General features: G+C 42.4%; 1 protein-coding gene across 5 annotated transcripts in view; it reads right to left on the bottom strand.

The window, feature by feature from the left end:
• Positions 1-5439: 5439 nt before the first annotated feature.
• The window catches only part of DDI2 (DNA damage inducible 1 homolog 2), a 51779-nt gene continuing 32955 nt past the window's right edge, over positions 5440-24263 (bottom strand). The window contains exons 8-10 of one of the 5 annotated variants that reach the window (XM_032759020.2): positions 22667-22856; positions 17747-17809; positions 14490-14577 (exon numbers count right to left, since the gene is read on the bottom strand). In XM_032759020.2, the coding sequence (XP_032614911.1) occupies positions 17793-17809; positions 22667-22856 (207 nt within the window). In that variant the 3' untranslated portion in view covers positions 14490-14577; positions 17747-17792. Of the gene's footprint in view, positions 14578-17746; positions 18006-22589; positions 22857-24263 lie in introns of those variants that run through there. The other 4 variants (XM_058443628.1, XM_058443629.1, XM_058443631.1 and 1 more) reach the window with 4 other exon arrangements.

Here is a 24263-nt window from a genome sequence, read left to right as displayed (position 1 = left end):
AATTCCTGCTACTCAGGAAGCTGAGGCAGGAGAATCGCTTGAACCCAAGAGGTGGAGGTTGTGGTGAGCCGAGATCACGCCATTGCACTCCAGCCCGGGCAACAAGAGCGAAACTCCGTCTCAAAAAAAAAAAAAAAAATTATCCAGGTGTGGTGGTGCATACCTGTAGTTGTAGCTACTGGGGAGGCGAAGTGGGAGGATTACTTGAGCTTAGGAGGTTGAGACTTCAGTGAGCCATGATTGCACTGCTGCACTCCAGCCTGGGTGACAGAGCGAGGCTGTCTCAAAACAACCAAAACAACGGCCAACACAATGTGGAAGGAGAAGCCTGCAGCAGCAGACCATTCACAGCAATCTGTGAGAAAAAATTCATCTTGTTTGTGCTCTAACTGAAGAGGACTGACGATTAGCAGCAGAAACAACAGCCAACACCACAGACATCCCAATTGGTTCAGCTTATAGAATTCTGATGAAAAAATTAAAGCCAAGCAAACTTTCCACTTGCTAGTGGCAAAACAGTTGAGCCCAGGTCAGCTGCAGACAACAGCAGAGCTTTCAAGGGAAATTTTAAACAAGTGGGATCAAGATCCTGAAGCAGGAGTTTGAGACCAGCCTGGGCAACATGGCAAAATGCTGTCTCTACTAAAAACACAAAAAATTAGGCCAGGCATGGTGGCTCACGCCTGTAATCCCAGCACTTTCGGAGGCCAGGGCAGGTGGATCATCTGAGGTCAGGAGTTTGAGACCAGCCGGACCAACATGGTAAAACTCTGTCTCTACTAAAAATACAAAAAATTAGCTGGGTAGGGTGGGCGCCTGTAATCCCAGTTACTCAGGAGGCTGAGGCATGAGAATCGCCTGAACTTGGGAGGCGGAGGTGGCAGTGAGTCGAGATCGTGCCATTGCACTTCAGCCTGGGCAAGAAGAGTGAAACTCTGTCTCGAAAAAAAAAAAGAAAATTAGCCAGGCATGGTGGTGCGCACCTGTAGTCCCAGCTACTCGGGAGGCTGAAGCATGAGAATCACTTGAACCTGGGATGTGCAGGTTGCAGTGAGCCAAGATTGCACCACTGCACTACAGCGACAAGGCGAGGCTCTGTCTCAAAAAAAAAAAAAAAAAATCCTGAAGCATTTATTTGGAGGTTTTTTTTTTTTGTTGTTGTTGTTGTTTTTGAGACAGAGTCTCGCTCTGTCACCCACGCTAGAGTGCAATGGCGTAGTCTCGGCTCACTGCAACCTCCACCTCCCGGGTTCAAGTGATTCTCCTGCCTTAGCCTCCCCAGTAGCTGGGATTACAGGCGCCTGCCACACCGCCTGGCTAATTTTTGTATTTTTAGTAGAGACAGGGTTTCACTATGTTGGCCAGGTTAGTCTCAAGCTCCTGACCTCGTGATCCGCCCACCTCGGCCTTTCAAAGTGCTAGGATTACAGACATAAGCCACCGTGTCCAGCCAATTTTTGTATTTTTAGTAGAGACAAGGTTTCACCATGTTGGCCAGGCTGTTCTCGAACTCCTGACCTCAGGTGATCTCCTTGCCTCGGCCTCCCAAAGTTCTGGGATTACAGGCGTGAGCCACCATGCCCGGCCTTTTTTTCTGTTTTTGTGAGAGAGGGTATCTCTCTGTCACCCAGGCTGAGTGCAGTGGTACTATCATAGCTCACTGCAGCCTTGAACCCCTGGGCTGAAGTGATCAGATCCTCCTGCCTCAGCCTTCCCAAAGTGCTGAGATTACAGGTGTGAGCAACTGTGCCCAGCCCCACTTCTCTTTTCTTAGATTTTTCCTCCCCCAAACTGTAGACACAGACTTCTGCCATAAAACCCCGAATACATTTACTCCCTTGATACTTTTAGTCTTTTTAAAAATAAAGATGCAGCAAATTCCCCTTTCTCTGTGCCAAGGACCACTAATTCTTTCCACTAATAACTAATGTCTCACAATTCCTACTATAATTGGACTGTCAATAAGAGCTCTGTGAAGTACTAGAAATCTCATTTCAAATGGAACTGAATATCAAAAGATTGAGATCTGAACGACAGAATAATTATTTCTTACCTCCAACTAGTAATAGCCTTTGTTCTCATAATTCTTTTTAGACAGGTGAGAAGAGTAGCAGAACAAGGTGAGATTTGTCTAAGCTACTCCTTGTTTAAACTACCTTGTCTGTGTACATAGAAATCCTCTCAAATAAAGGCCCCATGGCACAAATCTATACACAAAGTAATGACTCTACACTGGTTAACACCCTAGGGTATCTCTAAGAGTCTGAAAATGGTTTTTAATCACTTAAAGCACGACACATCATTTAGAAAGCTTTAGGATAGGCTGGGTGTGGTGGCTCATGCCTGTAATACCAGCACTTTGGGAGGCTGAGGCGGGTGGATCACGAGGTCAGGAGTTCGAGACCAGTCTGGCCAATATGGTGAAACCTTGTCTCTACTAAAAATACAAAAATTAGTTGGGTGTGGTGGCGTGTGCCTGTAGTCCTAGCTGCTTGGGAGGCTGAGGCAGGAGAATCGCTTGAACCCGAGAGACCGAGGTTGCAGTGAGCCAAGATCGTGTCACTGCACTCCAGCCTGGGTGACAGAGCAAGATTCCGTCTAAAAAAAAAAAAAAAAAAAAAATTTCTTTCTAGATCCCAGATAAGAGCTAAGTTTGAAACAGGCTTTGAATACCAAGGCCCAGTAAGACTCAGCCCTGCAGCAAAAATCATCTATTCGGGTTTTCCCATTCAAATATACTTCAGATGAAGTCAAGGCAGGTGTCACTGAGAATGAACTAGAAGTGAGAAGCAAAATTAATCAGACTTGAAAACTGTGTAGAGGCAAGAATTGCTAGTGTGGTTACTGGCATGCAGAAATGGCTGCAAGTGAATAATCAGAAGTCTACCAAGTAAATTGTTTTCCCAAATTAACCACACACTCAGGTTTCAAAAGCCACTGACACTTTTCCAAGGCTTTAGACAACCCTCGGGTCCCCAGACTTGCACCAAGCAGTAAGCTAGCCAAGAAGGCCATGCCAACTCCCAAGAGCAGACCCAATGCCTACTCAGATGGGGCTATGGACAATGGACAAGGGAGTTCCCTCCAAACTAGGCAATCATAAATTTTTTTTTTTTTTTGAGAAGGTGTCTCGCTCTTTCACCCAGGCCAGACTGCAGTGGCGCGATCTCGGCTCACTGCAGGCTCCGCCCCCTAGGGTTGACGCCATTCTCCTGCCTCAGCCTCCCGCGTAGCTGGGACTACAGGCGCCAGCCACCTCGCCTGGCTAATTTTTTGTATTTTTAATAGAGACGGGGTTTCACTGTGTTAGCCAGGATGGTCTCGATCTCCTGACCTCATGATCCGCCCACCTTGGCCTCCCAAAGTGCTGGGATTACAGGTGTGAGCCATCGCGCTCGGCCCAGAATTTTTTTTTTTTTTTTTTTTTTTTTTTGAGACGGAGTCTTGCTCTGTCACCCAGGCTGGAGTGCAGTGGCGCAATCTCGGCTCACTGCAAGCTCTGCCTCCTGGGTTCACGCCATTCTCCGGCCTCAGCCTCTCCGAGTAGCTGGGACTACAGGCGCCCGCCGCCACGCCCGGCTAATTTTTTGTATTTTTAGTAGAGACGGGGTTTCACCGTGGTCTCGATCTCCTGACCTCGTGATCCGCCCGCCTCGGCCTCCCAAAGTGCTGGGATTACAAGCGTGAGCCACCGCGCCCGGCCCAGAATTTTTAATAAACTCCTTCACAATGTCTGTTCAGCACGATTTTTTTTGTTTTTGAGACGGAGTCTCACTCTGTCACCAGGCTGGAGTGCAGTGGCACAATCTCAGCTCACTGCAACCTCCGACTCCCGGGTTCAAGCAATTCTCCTGCCTCAGCCTCCTGAGTAGCTGGAATTACAGGCACTCCCCACCACGCCCAGCTAGTTTTTGTATTTTTAGTAGAGATGAGGTTTTGCCATGTTGGCCAGGATGGTCTTAATCTCCTGACCTCATGATACGTCCATCTCGGCCTCCCAGTGTGCTGGGATTATAGGCGTGAGCCACCGCGCCCAGCCTGTTCAGCATGATTTTCTAATTGTTGGGGCCAATGACAGCTCCATTTCCCATTTCCTTTTCCAATTGAGATCTGCTACTACAGTTATTCTATCCCAGCTCTATCACTGTGTATGGGTTAGAAAGATAACATCTCCAAGTTCAGAGTTTGCCAGACCATAAGGGGCCACAATCAAGACCTGAAAGACATGGCATCAGGGGACTCTGGACGTTGAGGTCAATGGATTGCCTGGGTCGGATTTGGGGCCATCTCCTTTGGTGAAAAGGTATGTGTTGTCTCCGTGTAAGTCAACATTGGAGGACTGCTTAGCCAACCAACTAGCTGTACCCCTCATCTGCCTGAACATCTATTTCACAGCCCCCTTGCTTCTAGCATGGTCATGTGACTGAGTTCCAGCCAGTGGATATGGGCAGAGAAGTCATGCACACCACTTCCAGGCCTGGTACATAACACCCCTTTCCCTGGTGTGCCAGCTGGATGCTGACGTCCAAGGCAATCTTGGAACCCACATGTTGAAAAAGGCAGAATCCTGGTAGCCTGGAACCTACATGGGGCAAAGCCCTTCCCCCACATCAGTCTGTTAGACAAAGCACTTGACTTCCGGAAATTCCATGTAGCATCCTCAAATCCCTTGAATGACATAATGAATACCAGCTCACATCTCATGAGCACTTACTTTGTGCCAGGTATTTTAAGCACTTCATATGATTAAGTCATTTAAGCCCCATAATCTCTCTGATGGTCCCCATTTAACAGGTGAGGAAACTCAAGCACCAGGAAGGTTAGGTAACTTACTACCCAGTCATATAAACCAGTAAGTGGCAAAGCTCAAACCCAACCAGCCTAGCTCTAGTCTAGTCTTGGCCACCATACTCCACTGCTATTATTATAATTGAGACAGGGTTTTGCCATTGCCCAGGCTGGAGTGCGGTGGCATCTCAGCTCACTGCAACCTCCGCTTCCCGGACTCAAACAATCCTCTCACCTCAGCCTCCTGAGTAGTGGGGACCACAGGTGCATGCCACCACGCTCAGCTTTTTCATTTTTAGTAGAGATGGAGTTTCGCCATGGTGGCCAGGCTGGTCTTGAAGTGATCCACCCATCTCGGCCTCCCAAAGTGCTGGGAATACAGGTGTGAGCCATTGTGCCTGGCCCAAAATGCACATCTTTTACATCAGCAGGGAGCTGTCCTCCCACAGTACTAATCTGGAAGTTAATGGCTTTGAGAGGCCCACTTCTTCTGGGGTTCAGGTACACGCCATAAATTACAATGTCTAGGTATAAGCTATTTAAAGGGGTAGGGAGACAGAGACAAGGACACCATTTTGTCTAACTGAAGTAACCACCTCAATTTAAAAGAAATTGATCAAACAGAAGTCTTATGATAAAAACTTTATTGTCTTAAATATCAAATGTTTTACACACCACTTTTTCTTCAGAAAGTTCCTATTAAAAAAAATAAAATAAAGTGTTTTGATTATTTAGGGCTGACTTACATTTCAGTATGTGACAAAAATTCAAACCCAAATGCATCTAGCTCACTCAGTTTCAGACAGGTCCTATGTTCAGCCCCTAAACGAATGGCACAATGCCACCAATTTTGGGATTCCTGAGTTTGGTTCCCTTAAGTTCTCAGAGTTTTTCCAACTCTCAAAACCAAAGCATCATGGGAGTAACAGGGCCACCGGCAAGACTTTTTGCCAGTCAGCCTAGTTCTTCTTTTAAGATGCGGTAGTCTCAAAGCTTAAAGTCAGAAAATCTTGCAATACAAGAGTAACTGCAAGAACATATAAAGAAGGAAAAGAAAGGATGGGGTTTCTATTTGCTAAGATTTGCCAAATATGGCTACAAAACTGGTAAACAAACCTTTCTTGAGTGCAAAGTCCATTAGCCCAACTTGCCACGAAGATGAGATTTGGAATAAAAATGAACAAATCAATTTTTGTTGTAGATTCAAAGCGAAAAAATAAAATTCAATCAATATATTGAATTTCTCTGAGTTTATCACTAGAACTATTTCAAAAGGATGATCAGGGGATAGAATGGAAATCTAGTCATTCAAATGGAAAGGTCTTGGATGGGTGGCAAAAACTCAGCTGTGAAGATTCAGGAAAGGAAAAATAAGTCTGGTCAGCATCAGGTAATCCCAGACAGAAGGAATCAGGAAACGAATCAGCCTGCCTCTGGAAGGAAATACAGGTCTACCATTTTTAGGCCACAGACACATTCATTCAGGGTTGTGTGTAAAACCAACTCTTGTAAACAAAATAACTTCCCATCAGAAATGCATGTTCCTAGGAAAAAAAATACTGCAGCATGCCCCCTGCCCCAAATTAGCTAATGAAAACCTTCTTACAGAACATAAAGAAACCTAGTTCTGTATAAATTATCATAGTTTTGTATTTCATGTCCCCACGACCCCAATCTTCCACAGTTGGCTTAACGTTTTTAGGTAAAAGAAACATTCTCTAACCCCCATGCCCTTGAACCATTTTCTTGGCAGATTTCATTCCAGAAGATAGTGCCCTAAAACTTGTCAGCTGTATCCTTTCACATTCCACAGCCTCCAGAGGGTCTAGATTACCAATCATCAATACATAACTGATAAACGTAAACCTCACAAGTCACTAGTAGGTACGATCCAGAAATTCTACCTGTATGCTTCAGGATTACAACATATATGTGGCATTTAAAATAACAGGTTAAAAAATGTCCCTTTGATGAAGCTGTCCTGTAGACAGCCCTGGTAGAGCCTCAAATACTCCTGTCAATCCTGTCCACCAATCCCAGCCATCACTGGTTACATGTTCTGCTCTAGATTCCCGTTTTCACAAGTTGCACCCAGCTGCTTTAAAATAGCACATCCTGCAGAACCCTCTGCTAAGTCGTGCTAGCCCAGATGGTCAGTATTCCGGAGCAGCCGTGCTCACAAAGGGATGCGAGGAGGATGCTGCAGCACACTCCATGTTTCTACCCTGCATGTGAGGTGGTCTGATGGATTGACTGTCACTGGTGCATTTTTAGGGTCATCTTCCATTTATTTGTTGCACTTCTTTCCTGGCCATCCCCTCTCCTCCAGCATTGTAAATGGATTTCTCAATAACTGATCTCCTCAGGCATTTATACATGTTACATTTTTTGTTGGTTTGTCTGACACCATTTTTTTAAAAATTGATTTTTTTTTTTTGAGATGGTGTCTCGCTCTTGCCCAGGCTGGAGTACAGTGGCGTGATCTCAGCTCACTGCGACCTCCACCTCCCGGGTTCAAGCAAGTCTTCTGCCTCAGTTTCCCGAGTAGCTGGGACTACAGGCATGTGCCACCATGCCCTGCAAATTTTTTATTTTTAGTAGAGGTAAGGTTTCACCGTATTGGCCAGGCTGGTCTCGAACTCCTGACCTTGTATCCACCCACCTTGGCCTCCCAAAGTGATGGGATTACAGGTGTGAGCCACTGCACCTGGCCTAAAAAAACAGATTTTTAAAGAGCTGTTTTAGGCCCACAGCATCTGATTCCATTGTAAGCCTGATTTGCCCAGTCTGCTCTGAAGCGGAACCAATTAACTCTAATATGACTTTTAAAATAAATGCATGCTAACAGGCAAAAACAGATGTTGCTTTTGAAGCTAAAATTTGTTTCATGTTTCCCTTCTAGACTGAAAGATTCACGAGGGCAGGGCTCCAATCTGTTTTAGTTACCCCTGAATCCCCAGAGGTCACCTGTGCCTGGCACATAGGCACTCAATATTTGATGAATGAATCAAAGTAGCAAGGAATTCTTGTTCAAAGACTCATGTTGCATAGCCTTCAAGAGTACCAATTTCCTTCCAAATATGTAAGATTTTCTTGAACTTTTCTCTCCCTTAACCAGCACAACACTGATAGTACAAAAAAGAACATAAACATCTAAAAACTGTTTTTGGTGATGCAAAAATCCCTATTATAATCCTAGTACTAAAGAAATCTCTAATGGTCTGATGCAGGATGTGAATCAACTCAGTCAAGGTGAGCCTGAGGACCACTCTGTGTGCCCTCCATCTCCAGGAGAGCTATTTTCAAACTTTCCCCTAATACTCCTCTCATTCCCCACCAAAATTTGATGCCTCTGCTATTCAGAGAAACTAAGGCACAAAAGAAAATCAAGCACATCGAAGGTTCACTCCCAAGTTCATTCAGTGAACTCCTAGTAACACCTACTGAGGAATCACTAAGGTATAAACTTGAACCATGATTTTACATTTCCAGTTCTCAAGGACAGGCTTTGAATTTACTTTGTTGTTAAGAGGAATAGAATCCTAGAAAAAAAAAGCTATTTTTATTTTCTCTACCTCCTAACACAAAAGGTAACATTCATCTTCTAGGAAGGGAAACTCTTGATAACTCTGTGTCTTTCTAGGTCAGCCACAGACTACACTAAGTTACCAAATCCAAAGGGGAAATTTGGCTTTTTGGTGAGTATTTGTGCTAGAGAACAGTAGAATGCATAATCTGGTCAGCTTCTCTTGGGACACACTGCCAGTGATAACAGGTTTGAAATATGCAGCAGTTCAATCATCCTGCTCACCCTCACCACAGGTGGCAAACAGGTAGGAAAAGGCCATTGCAACGCCCTGCAGCTTTTCTGGCCAATGATTTGCAAGGCTATTTGCTATATATATATATTTTTATATATGTGGTGGGATAAAAGCCACCATAAGTGAAGAGTACGTCTGTAGATATAAAAATCGCTTGCTTTTAAATCTATATAAAATTAACTATATTTGTCAATCACCATATGTATATGCTAGCTTACACATATATATATAGACATGAGCTTAAAAGTTAACCTAAATTTTTATGGCTTTCACTGGAGACAGAACGCTGTAGTAAGACAACCAGCAGATTCCACATTAACTGGTTATCATAAAATCAGTGACACAAAGCCTCATATTCCATTTCTATGTACCTCTTGCTAGAGACATGCTTTGGGAAAAAACACATAGGGTTGTGTCTCCCTTTAGTACATATGAAGACAGGGAGCTCTAGAAGATATGGGCTGCAAGGCAGAAGAGTTTTAACACATGCACTCACCATCTCTCCAGCTTCCTTTGCCAAGCAACTGGTTATCTTTTTTTTTTTTTTTTGAGACGGAGTTTCGCTCTTGTTGCCCAGGCTGGAGTGCAATGGCGTGATCTCTGCTCACCGCAACCTCCGCCTCCCAGGTTTAAGTGATTCTCCTGCCTCAGCCTCCCGAGTAGCTGGAATTACAGGCATGCGCCACCACACCCGGCTAATTTTTGTATTTTTAGTAGAGACAGAGTTTCACCATGTTGGCCAGGCCTGTCTCAAACTCCTGCCCTCAGGTGATCCACCCGCCTTGGCTTCCCAAAGTGCTGGGATTACAGGCGTGAGCCACCATGCCCAGCTGCAACTGGTTATCTTTATGTGTTAATAGCTGAAGCCCAAACTGTGGGATGAAGGCTATCGGCTGTCTGGAGCCCTGAACAGGTATGAGTGGAAATAATTCTTAACAGCATCAATGAGCAAAATCTATAACCTGTGTAAAGCTGCTGTCTGGTTACCAAGCACATCTTTCTGCTCAGGAACCAACTTCAGGGAAATGGCACAAATTACACAGGAAAATCTTCTCTCTGGTGAAGAAACAGAGACCACCCTTGTAGTTAAGTGCTGACCACAGAACTGCCCACTACTGGTTATGGTAAAGGAGCTGTCCAGTAAAGGTGCCCATTACTGGTTATTACTGTTGGCAACCAGAATTCACAAGGATTTGATGGTATTCTTAGAAGCTAACCCACAATTTCTGCATTTCTGGAGCTCTTAATTGAATAAAAGCTGACAATGAAGGTTCATTATTGTAATGCTCCTTAATATACCCTTTGCATTCTAGAGCTGCTACATTTAAGTCATCCAAAATATTAATAGTGTCAATAGCTTTTTTTTTTTTTTTGGTGAGACAGAGTCTCGCTCTGCTGCCCACGCTGGAGTGCAGTGGCGCGATCTAGGCTCACTGCCAACCCGCATCTCCCGGGTTCAACCAACTCTCCCGCCTGAGTCTCCCAAGTAGCTGGGATTACAGGCATGTGCCACCATGCCCAGCTAATTTTTTGTATTTTTAGTAGAGACGAGGTTTCACCGTGTTGGCCAAACAGCTTAATTTTTATAAAAATGATGGGCAAGAAGATTTTAAAAATCAAAAGCAATTATACTTTGGGCTTTATGTAGTCTCAGCTACTCAGAAAGATGATTGAACCCTAGAGTTTGAGTCCAGCCTGGGCAACACTGCAAGACCCCATCTCAAAAATAAAATGATGGAAGGGACAAGGATATTTGGCAAGTGGGTTAAGCTCATTCAAAGTATTCCTAACAGGAATTCATGTACAACTATAGATCTATTCCTAAAAATAAATATACATATACATACACAAAAAGCTATCCTAATGAAATCTTTTCCCTACTGATATTATATATTCCACCTGGAACTGTTTCCCAAATCTTCACACTGGATTGTGTGCGAAGGTTCATTCTGCTTACACGGAAGGCCCTTTAGGAGGGAGTCTATTATCATCAGTAAGTTCCCCCACCCTTCCCACCCCGTGGTTCCAAAGATTTATAAGCTTAGAATACATTCCCAAACCACCACCCATAAAGCAAATACAGGGTCCTATTGCATTGCTACTAGATTTTGCATCAATCATAGCACCAACTATTTAATTACAATCACAGCTTTAAGTCAGTTGACAGAAATCCTATGAGCAGTTTCCTAGTGCATTGTACATCTTTGGTGTAGGGCAGGTGAAAGGGTCTACAATGTGCAGCTGTCTAAAAGAACATCTTAAAGACAACCTGGCTGACCTATTGTTCTTAGTGCCCTCTGAAAAGCAGTAAACTACAACTCCTTCTGTCAACCATTTCCTAACTACATAAAGGATCATGATGAATCTACGTGACACGCCATCCCGTCACTAAAGTCTTACAACATACATACAAACATCATAGCAAAAGGAAAGAAAGAAGTTGGATGGGGTAGAAAAAAATGTCTCTAAGTGCCCCTAAATTAAAATTTCAAAAACTCCTGAGATATGAGTCTCCATTTTGATTGTGCTCAATGACTTAAAATTTGATGAAACGAACAAGCTTACAAAGAGTCAGACTTCAGACAAAATCATTTAACACTAAGTTGAGAAATCACTCTTTTGAAGCTTGTTTCGAACATGTTACAAACTATAATCTAGAATCAGAAATTATGAATCTCAAAATTCTTTTCAATAAAACCAAGATTTCAGATTCCTGCTAGGTACCCAAAAGAGCAGTCTGCCAGGAAAGAATTATCTAAAATCTATCCAGTAGGATTATTGCACAGTGGGGCCCACAGGACAATGATTTCCAAGGGCTAGTCCTTATATTAAAAAAGGCCACAATAAATACATCTATATATTATGCCCCACTCTAACTTGACATGGTAAACACAAATAAGATGAATTTTGCTTAAAAAAGAAACTCCTGAGGAAAGAAAAGGATGGAAAACTCTACCAAGGCCACTTAAGTCAGAAACTGTAATTACTATTTCCACTGCCACAAAGGACACTCTCCAAATAGACTGACTGTTCCAAGCACCAAGGTTAACCAGTGACAGGTTATCACACTTAGTATTTCACTCAGATCACAGCTCACACTGAGTGTTTGAAGAACTTCCTGGCAGAAGAGTCTAGAAAGGAAATAAGCTGCTGGCAATCAATCCATTCCTGAACTTAAGTCCATCATTAGTCATTAAGGGTTGAGGTGTTATCAGTGAGATGCTAGCAAACCCAAACTCTGGCAAATTCCAGTGTTTAGGCCATTATTTTTCCCTCACAGTTCTTGACATCTGCAAATGGAATTATGGTTGTTCTGTTCTTTTAAAAATCTGGGTAGCACCATGTTTCACTCACATTGTAACTCCCCCACAATATCCCATCCAATGTAATAAGGATTCACGGCAATCCATGCAGCAGCCTGCAATGCACAAAGTAGCCCAAGATTTAAACCCTCCTGCTCGCCCTATTAAAATGTCAAATCCTAAGCACACAAATAAAAACATACCACTCTACGATAACATATTCAATTATTCTCCAATTTCCTGTTATAATTAATGAATCATGATACACAGAGCACTGGGTAGAATTCCAAACACCAAACTATGTGGTCAAAAGTTTCTAAATTGACAACGGAGCCAGCAAGCCATACCTTGCCATCAGCACAGACTCACAGTCACAGTGTGGAGAGTTCATCTGTTTTTAGCTGGATGGGTAGTGGGATTTGTCATGGCTTCTGCTTTTCAAAGCATTTACTCTCATTCTAAAACAGTATGCTATACACAAAACCATCCATTTTATTCCAGGATACATCTTAATGAGAATAAAAAGCTTTTGTATGCACATACTGCCAATACATTAAAAAAGGCCTAAATTTTAACAAGTAGGATAGACAAATTCATCAGACAAGAGATCATAAATTACTTTGGCCGAAAAAAATCTTTAAAAAAAATCTGGCTCAACATTCTGCTTACAGGTTTCTATATATACTGTATATGTGGTGAGTGTGTATGTGTGCGTGTATAGAGACAGAGCTTTCTTTTGTTTAAAGGGAATGGAGAACGGTCTAGCCCACTTTCCCATAGTCATGTAGGAACTACGATGTTTTTTGCGAGCAAAACAAGAAGTGCAAGGTCTGCATTCCCACCAACTCGATGCAAAGCTCCAAGAGCTTCCTGCAAAGTAAAGCCAGCACGGATAATCCGGTCAATATCTGCGGCAGGAAAAATCAATGGTGGAAGAATGGCAGGACTTGATGATGGATGGCTGGTAGGTGGTTCATATTCAAGTAACGGCCTCGAAGCTTCAGGACAGACATTTTCTCTGGTTTCAGGCCTGTCTGTTACTGAATTCTGTATGCCCTGACCTAAGTCTTTAACCAATATGAAATTGGATGACAAAGACTTAGTTTGCTCAGAAGTCTGATTGAGTGCATCCTCCTCACCTGCTAAAAGTTTGGGTGAAATTTCTACACCTAAGGTGCAGTGTAACTGATTAGATGTTTTAGCTGAGGTTACAGTGACAGAACTGTTCCTGTTTATGGATTCCCTAGATTTGGGGACACCTTCCTTATCGGTTGACAGGCCATCACCTAGACTCCTGAAGTTTACATTTTCTACAGCTTCTATTCCAGTGTCAGATGAAGTACCTGTTAATTTTTCTGTCTCCACTGATACAGATATGGCCTGATGAAAGGAGACTTGTGGACACTGTTCATTCTGGGTAAGATGCTCATTTTGGGTCCATCTTTCAGAAAGGTCTTTAATACTGGTTTGGCCCTCAGCTATGGTTTCTGATTGACAGATTACTTCTTCAGATGTATTTTCTGAAGCTGGTTTACTGCTAACAACCAAAAGTTCATGAAGTTCTTTCAAGGCTGCCGTTATAGATGGGCAGGATTCTTCTGCTGACTCCACAGAGGGCTGACAATTGCCACAGAGACTTGGAGAGGAGTAATGGCCATATTCTTTATTTGTTCCAGATATTTCAACATTAGTTTCTGGGGGCTGTAAATCCTGAGCGGAAATGGAATCATTCAAAATTTCAGAAGAAGGGTTACATTTTGATGTTTCTACTTCCATCAAGGGATTATCTAAAGTGAGATCCAATGCACCAATGTTCTTGACATTGGCATTCTGCCTGCCTGTTGAATTAAGCACAGTAACTAGGGACTGTTCAGCTATATCTATTTCCATAAGTGTTTCTGAATTTGAGCAGCCACTGCATCCTGAAGGTGGAATACTTTTCTTCGTACTTGGAAGATCCACATTCTGTGGGAGCCCATTTCCTTTCGTCGTAGCTTCCAAATCAACAATTTTGTGTTGATTCTGTTGCCTTTCTTCACAAAGCTCAAGGTCCCCTATGTTACAAAGATATTCTTGGTCATGTGAAGCTTTTTGTTGTGCAACCTCATACTGTTCATTCCCTGGTTCTTCGTGCTGCTGAGGGTCACTCACTTGACTCAGGTTCTGATTTTCTGGATGCCAATCCTTTTCACCTATAAACATCTGTGGTTCATGCATCCTAGTAGATGTGACAGATAAACTAGCTTCCTGTCTTGTAAGGAGATGAAATTTGAGGCCCTGGGTGCTTCTTTCAGCAGATTTCTCCAGATTACCTGCAACAGTTGTTTCTTCGGATGAATTCTGCATAGGCATAGCTGGACTCTGGTCTATTGGAGCATGTTCTGCTGAGGAAGCATGATCAGAAAGATCTTGTAAAGAGAGATGTTCTTTCTTTTCAGAGTTTATCTGGAATTCAGCTGAAGCCTTCAAAGCCTTCACAGCTTTAGGTTCAATGCGATCTGAGTCACTGGGCTTGATAGGGCAGACTGAAGCAGAGACAGAGCGAGCAAGACTCATAGGATTACCAACATCAGGACTCTGTCCTGAAGAATGGGCTGGATGGTTAAACCCATCTGAAGTTGGTAATGATGACATTCCCAGTGAGGTAGATTCTTTACCGCTTTTCTCTATATGGAACACAGGGGAAAGGAAAAAGATTAATTAGCAGGTAACTAATGCCACTAAATTACCAGAGGATACAAATCTAAACAGCGTAGAATAAAATAAGGTCCTCAAACTCGGGTTTCTCTTATACAAATAGAAATGACTTTAAAATTACTTTCTCATTGTGGTAGACATTCACAGCATCAGAATAAGAGGTAGACATGTTTTTAATAAAATCTGCATACTGTAATTCAATGTGATTAAGTACCATTAACAAGCATTCACATAATGGCGGGGTTAGTGCTCAGGAATGAAGGACATTTATGTTTCTTTATTCCCTAGTCTAGTCTACAACTCTAGAATAGTTTCTCCAAGTGTATTTTTTTCACCACTTGCCCTAAAACCACCAGGGATGCTTGTGAAGTATGCAGACTCTAGGGTACCATACTTGAGAGTAAATCCAGGAATGTGCATTTTCAATAAGCTCCTTGGGTGATTAAGGATATTACAAATCTTGAGAATCTTTACACCAGAATGATTCTCATGCTAATGCACTTTTCTTGTTTCAAATGTGAACACTGAGGTTACAAATAAGAAGTCTAAAACCAGGTATACCTGGACAGAGAGGGAATTATAAAGAGAAATAAGAAATAACATAATGCTTGGGGACAGAGAAGCAAATATTCTATTTTATTTTTAGCTTTCCAAAAATCATGGTAAAACTGGGTGAGCATCTGACTCAGAGAACAAAAGTAAACTAATGATCAGCAGATTAAATCACAATCATCATCCGACCAAATAATACAACAACTTAAAAGGCTTATAAGTTTTTATCACATTAATAGTGTGCAACTAAGCTAAGAATACTTAAGTATTTTAAAGAAAGGGGAATGTGGAGGGAGATGGTTCATTAATAGTTTTTCAACTGGCAATGACTATTTAGATTCATTGCTACATTAGACCACCCAAACAAGAGGGCAGCCTAAAACACTAGCTCAGTGTAAGCATCATAATGATATCATTAAACATAATTTCCAGCTCTTCTTTTGCCACTGATCCAGTTTAAAATTGACCTCTACGCATGTAAGTGTAAGATTTTTTTTTTTTTTTTTTTTTAAGACTGAGTTTCGCTCTTGTTGCCCAGGCAGGAGTGCAATGGGCGTCATCTCAGCTCACTGCAACCTCCGCCTCCCGGGTTCAAGCGATTCTCCTGCCTCAGAGTAGCTGGGATTACATGCATGCGCCACATGCCCGACTAATTTTGTATTTTTAGTAGAGACAAGGTTTCTCCACGTTGGTCAGGGTGGTCTCAAACTCCTGACCTCAGGTAATCTGCCCGCCTCAGCCTCCCAAAGTGCTGGGATTACAGGCAAGAGCCACCACGCCCGACCATTGTAAGATCTTTAATTAAAAATCAAAAAGGGCTGGGCGCAGTGGCTCATGCCTGTAATCCCAGCACTTTGGGAGGCCGAGGCAGGTGGATCACCTGAGGTCAGGAGTTCAAGACCAGCCTGGCCAACATGGTGAAACTTCATCTCTACTAAAAATACAAAAATTAGCCAGGCATGGTGGTGGGTGCCTGTAATCCCAGCTACTAGGGAGGTTGAAGTGGGAGAATCGCTTCAACTCAGGAGGGAGAGGTTGCAGTGAGCCGAGATTGCACCACTGCACTCCAGCCTGGGTGACAGATTGAAACTCAGTCAAAATAAAAAAAATAATAATAATACATAAAAATCAAAAGGCCAGTAACAAAAATGAGTTCAAAATACAATCTATTATTAGGACAGATGCAACTCAAATGCTCAGTACTAAATGTTAACATCCAACAAGGGGGCTTGATCTTAAAAAGAAGCAAAGCAGTTGTATTCAAATGGCTTTAAATCATTCTAATAAACTACTGGTTAACAGCATGAGAAGACAAAGCATTGTTTCAGGAAGCTATTGACTTCCCATGAAACAACCTTACCTTACTTATACTTTAGGAGTAAAAAGGAAAACTGCACTTATCTCAGTTTAGGCTATACCCATTAGAGTCTAGAAACACAGTTATTAGTTTTTTTATTTTCATACCACCAGATGTCTAACAGTTATTAGTTTTATTTAAAACTAAGGCTGACTCTGGAAGAGGTTGAATTTTGAACTAATGTTAACAGAAACAATGCATTGTAGTGAAATATCCATGTAAGCAACATAAAGAGGTATGGTATGGGCCTTCTGGTATTTGTGTGTTAGTTATAAAACAACTGAGGTCAAGGTGAACACACCCTCAATGAATTTTGTGCTAAAAAAGTAGCATATAGTCTTCCTGTAGCTGAGAAGGTCAGTTTCACTAGCCTAAGTCCTAAACGTAGGGGAGGACTAGGTCAGTTTACAGAATGACAGGAGAAGAGGATGAGGACAGTGGATATTAAGAATAATTAAACTATACCTGCTTTTAACCTATCCTTACAAGGAAAAGAAAAAGGAAAGAAAGAAGAGAAACTAAATGCTATGTATCTAATTCCAACCAGCCTGCAAACTCCTACAAAGTCTTACGATGCTGGTTTAAAAGATCATCTTTCCTCCTCTTAGGAAGTCAGCCAGTGTACTCGAGCTGATGTTTACCATATTTACATCAGAGGAAATGGAAGCAGAATGCTTCCTGAAAATCTGTCAGGCCAGGGACAGAAGGAAAAGCAAAGCCTTAGCTCCTGTTGTTCACACAGTCACCCTTGACAAGTCCCCTGGCCTAAGTTTCCATTTCTTCTTCAACAAAATTAAAATTTCTAACCCTCTATAACTCCAGGTAGTCGTATGCAGTAATGTAAAAGAACAGCTTTCAGTTTTTTCAGAGGAAAGGCACTTACGAAACCCATGAAAGCAGTTATCTCCAACAACAAAGTGTTGTGAGGCCAATATTCTTGATGTGATATTTATAGTAGCCAAGATGGGGTAGATATAATAGACACTGTTTTTACTGGGATTTTCTCCCTGTTGGGTGGTTCTAATAACGAATACATTTTTAAACAGGAATTTATGTTACATATCCATGTATGCATGCCAAAATACAAATGCATATAGGCTAGTTGTAACCAGATTGAACAAGGTGAAATGGTGAATGACAAATGCTAACTTCCCAAACTGCTGCAGATACAGACTTTCAGATCACAGATGACAACTGGATGGAAGGCTTAACACGGTGTCTATAAATACCTGGTCTGGGGCCCACTCCAGCTGCAGTACACACACACTACATGCATCATGGCTTCTGACGCTCTGTGTGAATTAGGAAACAGACAAGCAAACTTGGGTTAACAATGCAAACCACACAGCATGCAGGGTTATAGTCTCCATTCTTTTGCCATCTTTAAAATCAGGAACTGGTAGATTCCAAGTTGGGGGATGTTTCTGTAGTGTGGACATCCAAAATATCTGTTGGTTGCTTCCATTCTCTCACAATACACACAGCAATCTGTTAATTTCAACAGATTTTTAATAGATCTTGTAAAGAAATTAATTTTACGTTTCTACACACAGAGAATTCATGGGCAAATGGGAGACAGGTGAAGAAAGTAGATCCACCTGATCAAATTAGGTGATAAAAAATCTTCTTATGGAGTAAAGGTGAGTGCACATATCTAACAGTGCCTTTCCAAGTTTCTTTCTCAGCTGAGATTCAATTTTAGAGGAAAACAAACCACCTAATTAAATTCTATCCTAGCTTATCTTATCTTTTCATCAGTTTTTAAATAATACATCAAGCTGAGCACAGTGACTCTGGCCTGCAGTCCCAACACTTTGGGAGGTCCAGGAGGGAGGATCACTTCAGGTTAGGAGTTCCAAATCAGCTGGGGCAACATATTAAGACCCCATCCCTACTATCAAAAACATGTTTTTTTTTTTTTTTTTTAACATTTTAATATAGAGTTTATATAGAGTATGAAGTATTTAAAAAATAAGCTCTTTTCTTTTGTTTTTTTTTGAGACAGTGTCTCACTGTTGCCTAGGGTGGAGTGCAGTGGTGCAACCACAACTCACTGTAGCCTCGACCTCCCTAGGATCAGGTGATCTTTCCACCTCATCCTCCCGAGTAGATGGACCACAGGTGCATGCCACCATGCCTGGCTAATTTTTTTTTTTTTTTTTTTTGAGAAGGAGTCTCACTCTGTCGCCCAGGGTGGAGTGCAGTGGCACAATCTTGGTTCACTGCAACCTCTGCTTCCCGGGTTCAAGCAATTCTCCTGCCTCAGCCTCCCGAGTAGCTGAGACTACAGGCGCCCACAACCATGCCTGGCTAATTTTTGTATTTTTAGTAGAGATGAGGTTTCACCATGTTGGCCAGGCTGGTCTCTCAAATTTCTAACCTCAGGTGATCCACTCGCCTCGGCCTCCCAAAGTGTTGGGATTACAGGCGTGAGTCACTGCACCCAGCCATGTTTTTTTTTTTTTAGAGACAGTGTTTTGCCATGCTTCCCAGGCTGGTCTCAAGTCCATAGGTTCAAGTGATCTCCCCACCTTGGCCTCCCAAAGCATTGGGACTACAGGCGTGAGCCACCATGCTTGGCCAGAAAGAAGTTGTTAACAAAACACTTTCACCTACTATGTCCAGAGTATTTATTCGGATATTAGGAAGCCGACATTCTAAATAAAAAGGGCCTGATATGTAGAATTATTTCATTACTTAAACATTACAAAAATTAGCACAAGCTATACTACCAGCAACAAAAGGTTATTTAGGTAAAAAGCCATTTCCTTTTAATTCTTTAAAGTTGGTACATCCCCTTCACTAAGTCTGGAAACATGTGTATCTGTTTTAATCTTCCAAACTTTTATTAAAATAAGGTAATTACCAAAAAAGGATAACTGTTATTAGTAGGTTAGGAAACACTGCTATTATCAGCTAATGTTTCTTAAATAATGGCATCAAGACTGTGGAGGTCAAAAGGAAAAAAAAAAAAAAGACATTTCATAAAATGATAACATACCCTCATATTAACACACAGCATCACAACTAAGATGATAAATCACACCCCAAATGCAAAACCTTGTAAGGAGCTATGTCAAACTCATTCAAGCTTATCTTGCAGATTAAAACTATTAAGTTAGTCTCTGTCTGGTTGTTCAAAATTCCCCCCTTCCTACAAAATACTTAAGTTACAACCAATACTTATAACCAATGTACTTAATATAAAAACTTGAGCCAAAAGGTGATGGGAGTCAATTCTGTTTTTTTTTTTTTTTTGGACACAGGGCCTCACTCTGTCACCCAGGCTGGAGTGCAGTGGCAACGATGATGGCTCACAGCAGCCTTGACCACCTGGGCTTAGGTGATTCTCCCATCTCAGCCTCTCAAGCAGCTGAGACTACAGGCGCGCCACCATGGCTGGCTAATTTTTTTTTTCTTGTAGAAACAGAGACTCACTATGTTGCCCAGGCTGGTTTCAAACTCCCAGGCTCAAGTGGTCCTCCTGCCTCGGCCTACCAAAGTGCTGGGATCATAGGCATAAGCCACCACGCCCCAACTCAAACTGTACTTTATACATAAAACTAAGCCAAAAGGTGATGGAGTTGATTCTGAACAAAGTCAACCTAGAAAACTCCATCTGCCACCCACACCCATTCTAAAGCTCAATGACAGACATCTGAATGTTCTCCAGTAAAACAGTGGCAAAAGCTGCCTGGTTGTTTTTAAAACTCTTACCACTTTCGTCTTTAGGATAAAGCTATTCCCTGAACTTGCAACTCTAATATTTTACTGTACTAGAAAAAGCAACGTGTGATACTAGTTATACTGATGAATAATTCCAGCACAAGACTGTAAAATAACCCAAACTCAAAAGTAAATTCTATTCAGCTTCTAGAAAATACATCCCAGAATCACCGTTCTATAATAAATGGGGGATTTCAGCCAAACTGTGTTACCCCATTTTACCTAGAGAACTTAGCTCCGTCATTACATTTAAACAAGCTAAATAACTGAGACTTAGAAAAAAGTATTAGGTAGCATGATTTCAATATATACAGTGCTAATATGGCCTGATGACAATACTGTAATCTCAGACCATAACACTGCATTTTCAGTAACGTTCAATTATGCTGGTCAGGCATGGTGGCTCGCTCCTATAATCCTGTTATTTTGAGAGGCTGAGGCGGGTGGATTGCTTGAGCCCAGGAGTTCAAGACCAGCCTGGGCAACATGGCAAAATCTCATCTCTACAAAAAATACAGAAATTAGCTGGACATGGTGGCAGGCACCTGTAGTCATAGCTAGTCAGGAAGGGGAGATGGGAGGATCAGCCTGGGTGACAGAGTGAGACCTTGTCTCAAAAAAAAAATTTTTTTTTAATTAAGTAAATAAAAATTTATACTTCTTTTTGTTGGTTCTTCTGTCTTTGGTGAAGTTAGGGCTGCTTACACACAGTAGCAATGATACCTTTCAAAACAAACCAGGCCTAAGAGGCGTGGTGGCTCATGCCTGTAATATTCTGGGAGGCAGAGGTGAGAGGATCTGCTTGAGCCTGTGAGACTGAGGCTGAGGCTGCAGTGAGCCATGGCTGCGCCACTGCACTCTAGCCTGGGCAACAGAACAAGACCCTGTCTATATAAATAAAATAAAATAAAACAGTTCTAAGAAAAGGAAAGAAATGGGGAAATACTGTTGGACTCAAAAGTTAATATCTGCTTACTGTCAAAATTTTCTTTAGGAAAATCACAAAAACAAAAACATACAAAAAAAACTTCCTAAAAAAATTTAGGAAGCTTCTAAAATGTGTCTAAGCAAAATAACCCCAATCTATCTTAAACACAGCAATGGACTGAGCTGTTCTTAATCTGTTGAAATACGAAAATACAGAATGTTTCTTTTTTATGAGATAGTGTCTCACTCTGTTGCCCAGGCTGGAGTGCAGTGGTGCCATCTCAGCTCACTGCAACCTCAGCATCCCAAGTTCAAGCGATTCTCCTGCCACAGCCTCCCAAGTAGCTGGGGTTATGGGGCTGTGCCACTGTGCCCTGCTAATTTTTATTTTTTACTTTTATTACTATTTTTTTTGAGATGGAGTCTCGCTCTGTCACCCAGGCTAGAATGCAGTAGCGCAATCTCAGCTCACTGCAAGCTCCGCCCCCTGGGTTTATGTCATTCTCCTGCCTCAGCCTCCTGAGTGGCTGGGAATACAGGTGCCCACCACTACACCCAGCTAATTTTTTGTATATTTAGTAGAGATGGGGTTTCACCGTGTTAGCCAGGATGGTCTTGATCTCCTGACCTCGTGATGCACCTGCCTTGGCCTCCCAAAGTGCTGGGATTACAGACGTGAGCCACTGCACCTGGCCAATTTTTATACTTTTAGTAGAGATGGAGTTTCACCATGGCCAGGCTGGTCTCAAACTCCTGACCTCAGGGGATCCGCCCACCAGAGCCTCCCAAAGTGCTGGGATTAACAGGTGTGAGCCACTATGCTGGGCCAGAATACAGACATTTTCATTATTGTATTAAGAGATGGGTTTGGCTATGGTAGCTCACACCTGTAATCCCAGCACTTTGGGAGGGCCAAGGCAGGAGGATTGCTTGAGCCCAGGAGTTGGAGATAGGCCTGGACAACACAGCAAGACCCTATCTCTGCTAAAAATAAAAAAATTAGCCAGGTGTAGTCCCAGCTGCTCAGGAGCTGGGACTCCTTTGGGACTACATCCCAAAGTGCTGGGATTACAGGTGTGAGCTACCATAGCCAAACCCATCTCTTAATACAATAATGAAAAAGTCTGTATTCTGGCCCAGCGTAGTGGCTCACGCCTGTTAATCCCAGCACTTTGGGAGGCTCTCGTGGGCGGATCCCCTGAGGTCAGGAGTTTGAGACCAGCCTGGCCATGGACTGCTTGAGCCCAGAAGTCAATGGGTGCAGTGAACTACAATCATGTCACACTGCACTCCAACCTGGGTGACAGAGTGAGACAACATCTCCAAAAAAAAAGGAAGATCAAAGGAGGAGGTTAAGAAGACAAATAATGAACACATCTACTACTGGACCATGAGACTGATTAAAAACTGGAAAGGTTCCTACCCCTTCTGAAGCCCACACTCCCCTGGCTTACCCATCAATAACAAGTATTGAAGAGTTCGGCCATTCCAAATACCTGCATCCTCTGCTGATTTTTGAAGGGCTTCTGCTAATTCTTGGTCTGCAATCTCCTCTGGCCGTACATCCTCTCTTCCAGCCCCATATGCCAACCGGGCGCACTCTGGTAGCTCTCCTTCAGGAAGAAAGGTGGTCTGGGAGCCTGTGGTGCCGATCACGAGTACATTTTTCTTCAGGTCAATGGAACACTTAGAAGAAAGAAACCAAAGAATAATAGCAGATAAAACACTATGCAGAAAAATTATGATCCTTTAATTTAAAACTCCAATCACAAATAGCTAGGCACGGTGGCTCATGCCTGTAATCCCAGCACTTTGGGAGGCTGAGGAGGGCAGATCACCCGAGGTCAGGAGTTCCAGACCATCTTGGCCAACACGGTGAAACCCCATCTCTACTAAAAATACAAAAATTAGCCAGGCGTGGTGGCACATGCCTGTAATCCCAGCTACTTGGGAGGCTGAGGCAGGAGAATCGCTTGTACCTGGGAGGCGGAGGTTGCAGTGAGCCAAGATAGTGCCAGGCAAGGCAATCTCCACAGTATTCTTTACTCCATGCTAATGCTAACTTCCTTTTTTGTGTATTTTATAACTACTTAATAGACAGTTGTGCACATATGATTTACAGCTATGAAGTTGGAGACTGCTGGTCTATACCATGACTAAAAAAATAAGGAAAGGCAGTGACAAGGTTTTATTGATACATACATTCATTTGTTCTATTTAGAATGCTGTCTTATTATCAATATGATGCATCTACTTTTACAGAAATCTTTTAAAATAGTGACATAAAAATACTGATTAGCTATATTTTCAATTGTTTTTAACTCGATTTTGTTTTTTGAGATGTGGTTTTGCTCTGTTACCCAGGCTGAAGTGTAGTGGCACAATCTTGACTCATTGCAGCCTGGTCTCAAGGGATCCTCTTGCCTCAGCCTCACGAGTAGCTAATGTACCACCATGCCTAGCTAATTTTTGTATTTTTTATAGAGACAGGGTCTCACTAAGTCACCCAGACCGGTCTCAAACTCATCCTGGCCTCAAGCAATCCTCCCTCCTTGGCCTCCCAAAATGCTGGAATTACAGGCATGCACCACTGTACCTGGCAGGTTGACTATCGATACAAAACCCTACTGTGAAAAATGTGAAGTTACAAAGGTTGACTGGATACAAAACCCTACTGTGAAAAATGTGAAGTACCCAGTGGGGTCTACAGCCATACCACCCTGAACATGCCTAATCTCGTCTAAATACCCAGTGGACTAACTGCTTCTTCAACGACGGCAGTATATCTTAAATTATTGTGCTTTAGAGTAGAAAGATCAACACAAATTATCAACACAAATTAATGTATTAATTATGCACCCTGTACTAAATAAACACTTTCACTCCCAACATATACCTTCCCTAACCTTGAAGGTCTTCTTCCCAAGTACTGTTTGATCAGCATCAGAGAATGCTAAAGACTTACTTGACTCACACTTTTTAGTCAGGTCATCAAAAAACTACTCAGGATCTAACCAGAATCTGAAAATTATACAAGGGAACCAAACTGTCCTTTACAATCTCAAAACATTTGGCAAGATTTAACAGATTCAC

The sequence above is a fragment of the Hylobates moloch genome, unplaced genomic scaffold (genome assembly GCF_009828535.3).
Source record: "Hylobates moloch isolate HMO894 unplaced genomic scaffold, HMol_V3 SCAFFOLD_9, whole genome shotgun sequence".
NCBI classification, from domain to species: domain Eukaryota; kingdom Metazoa; phylum Chordata; class Mammalia; order Primates; family Hylobatidae; genus Hylobates; species Hylobates moloch.
Note: the sequence above shows the minus strand (reverse complement) of the source record. Positions and strands in the feature narration are given on the sequence as shown.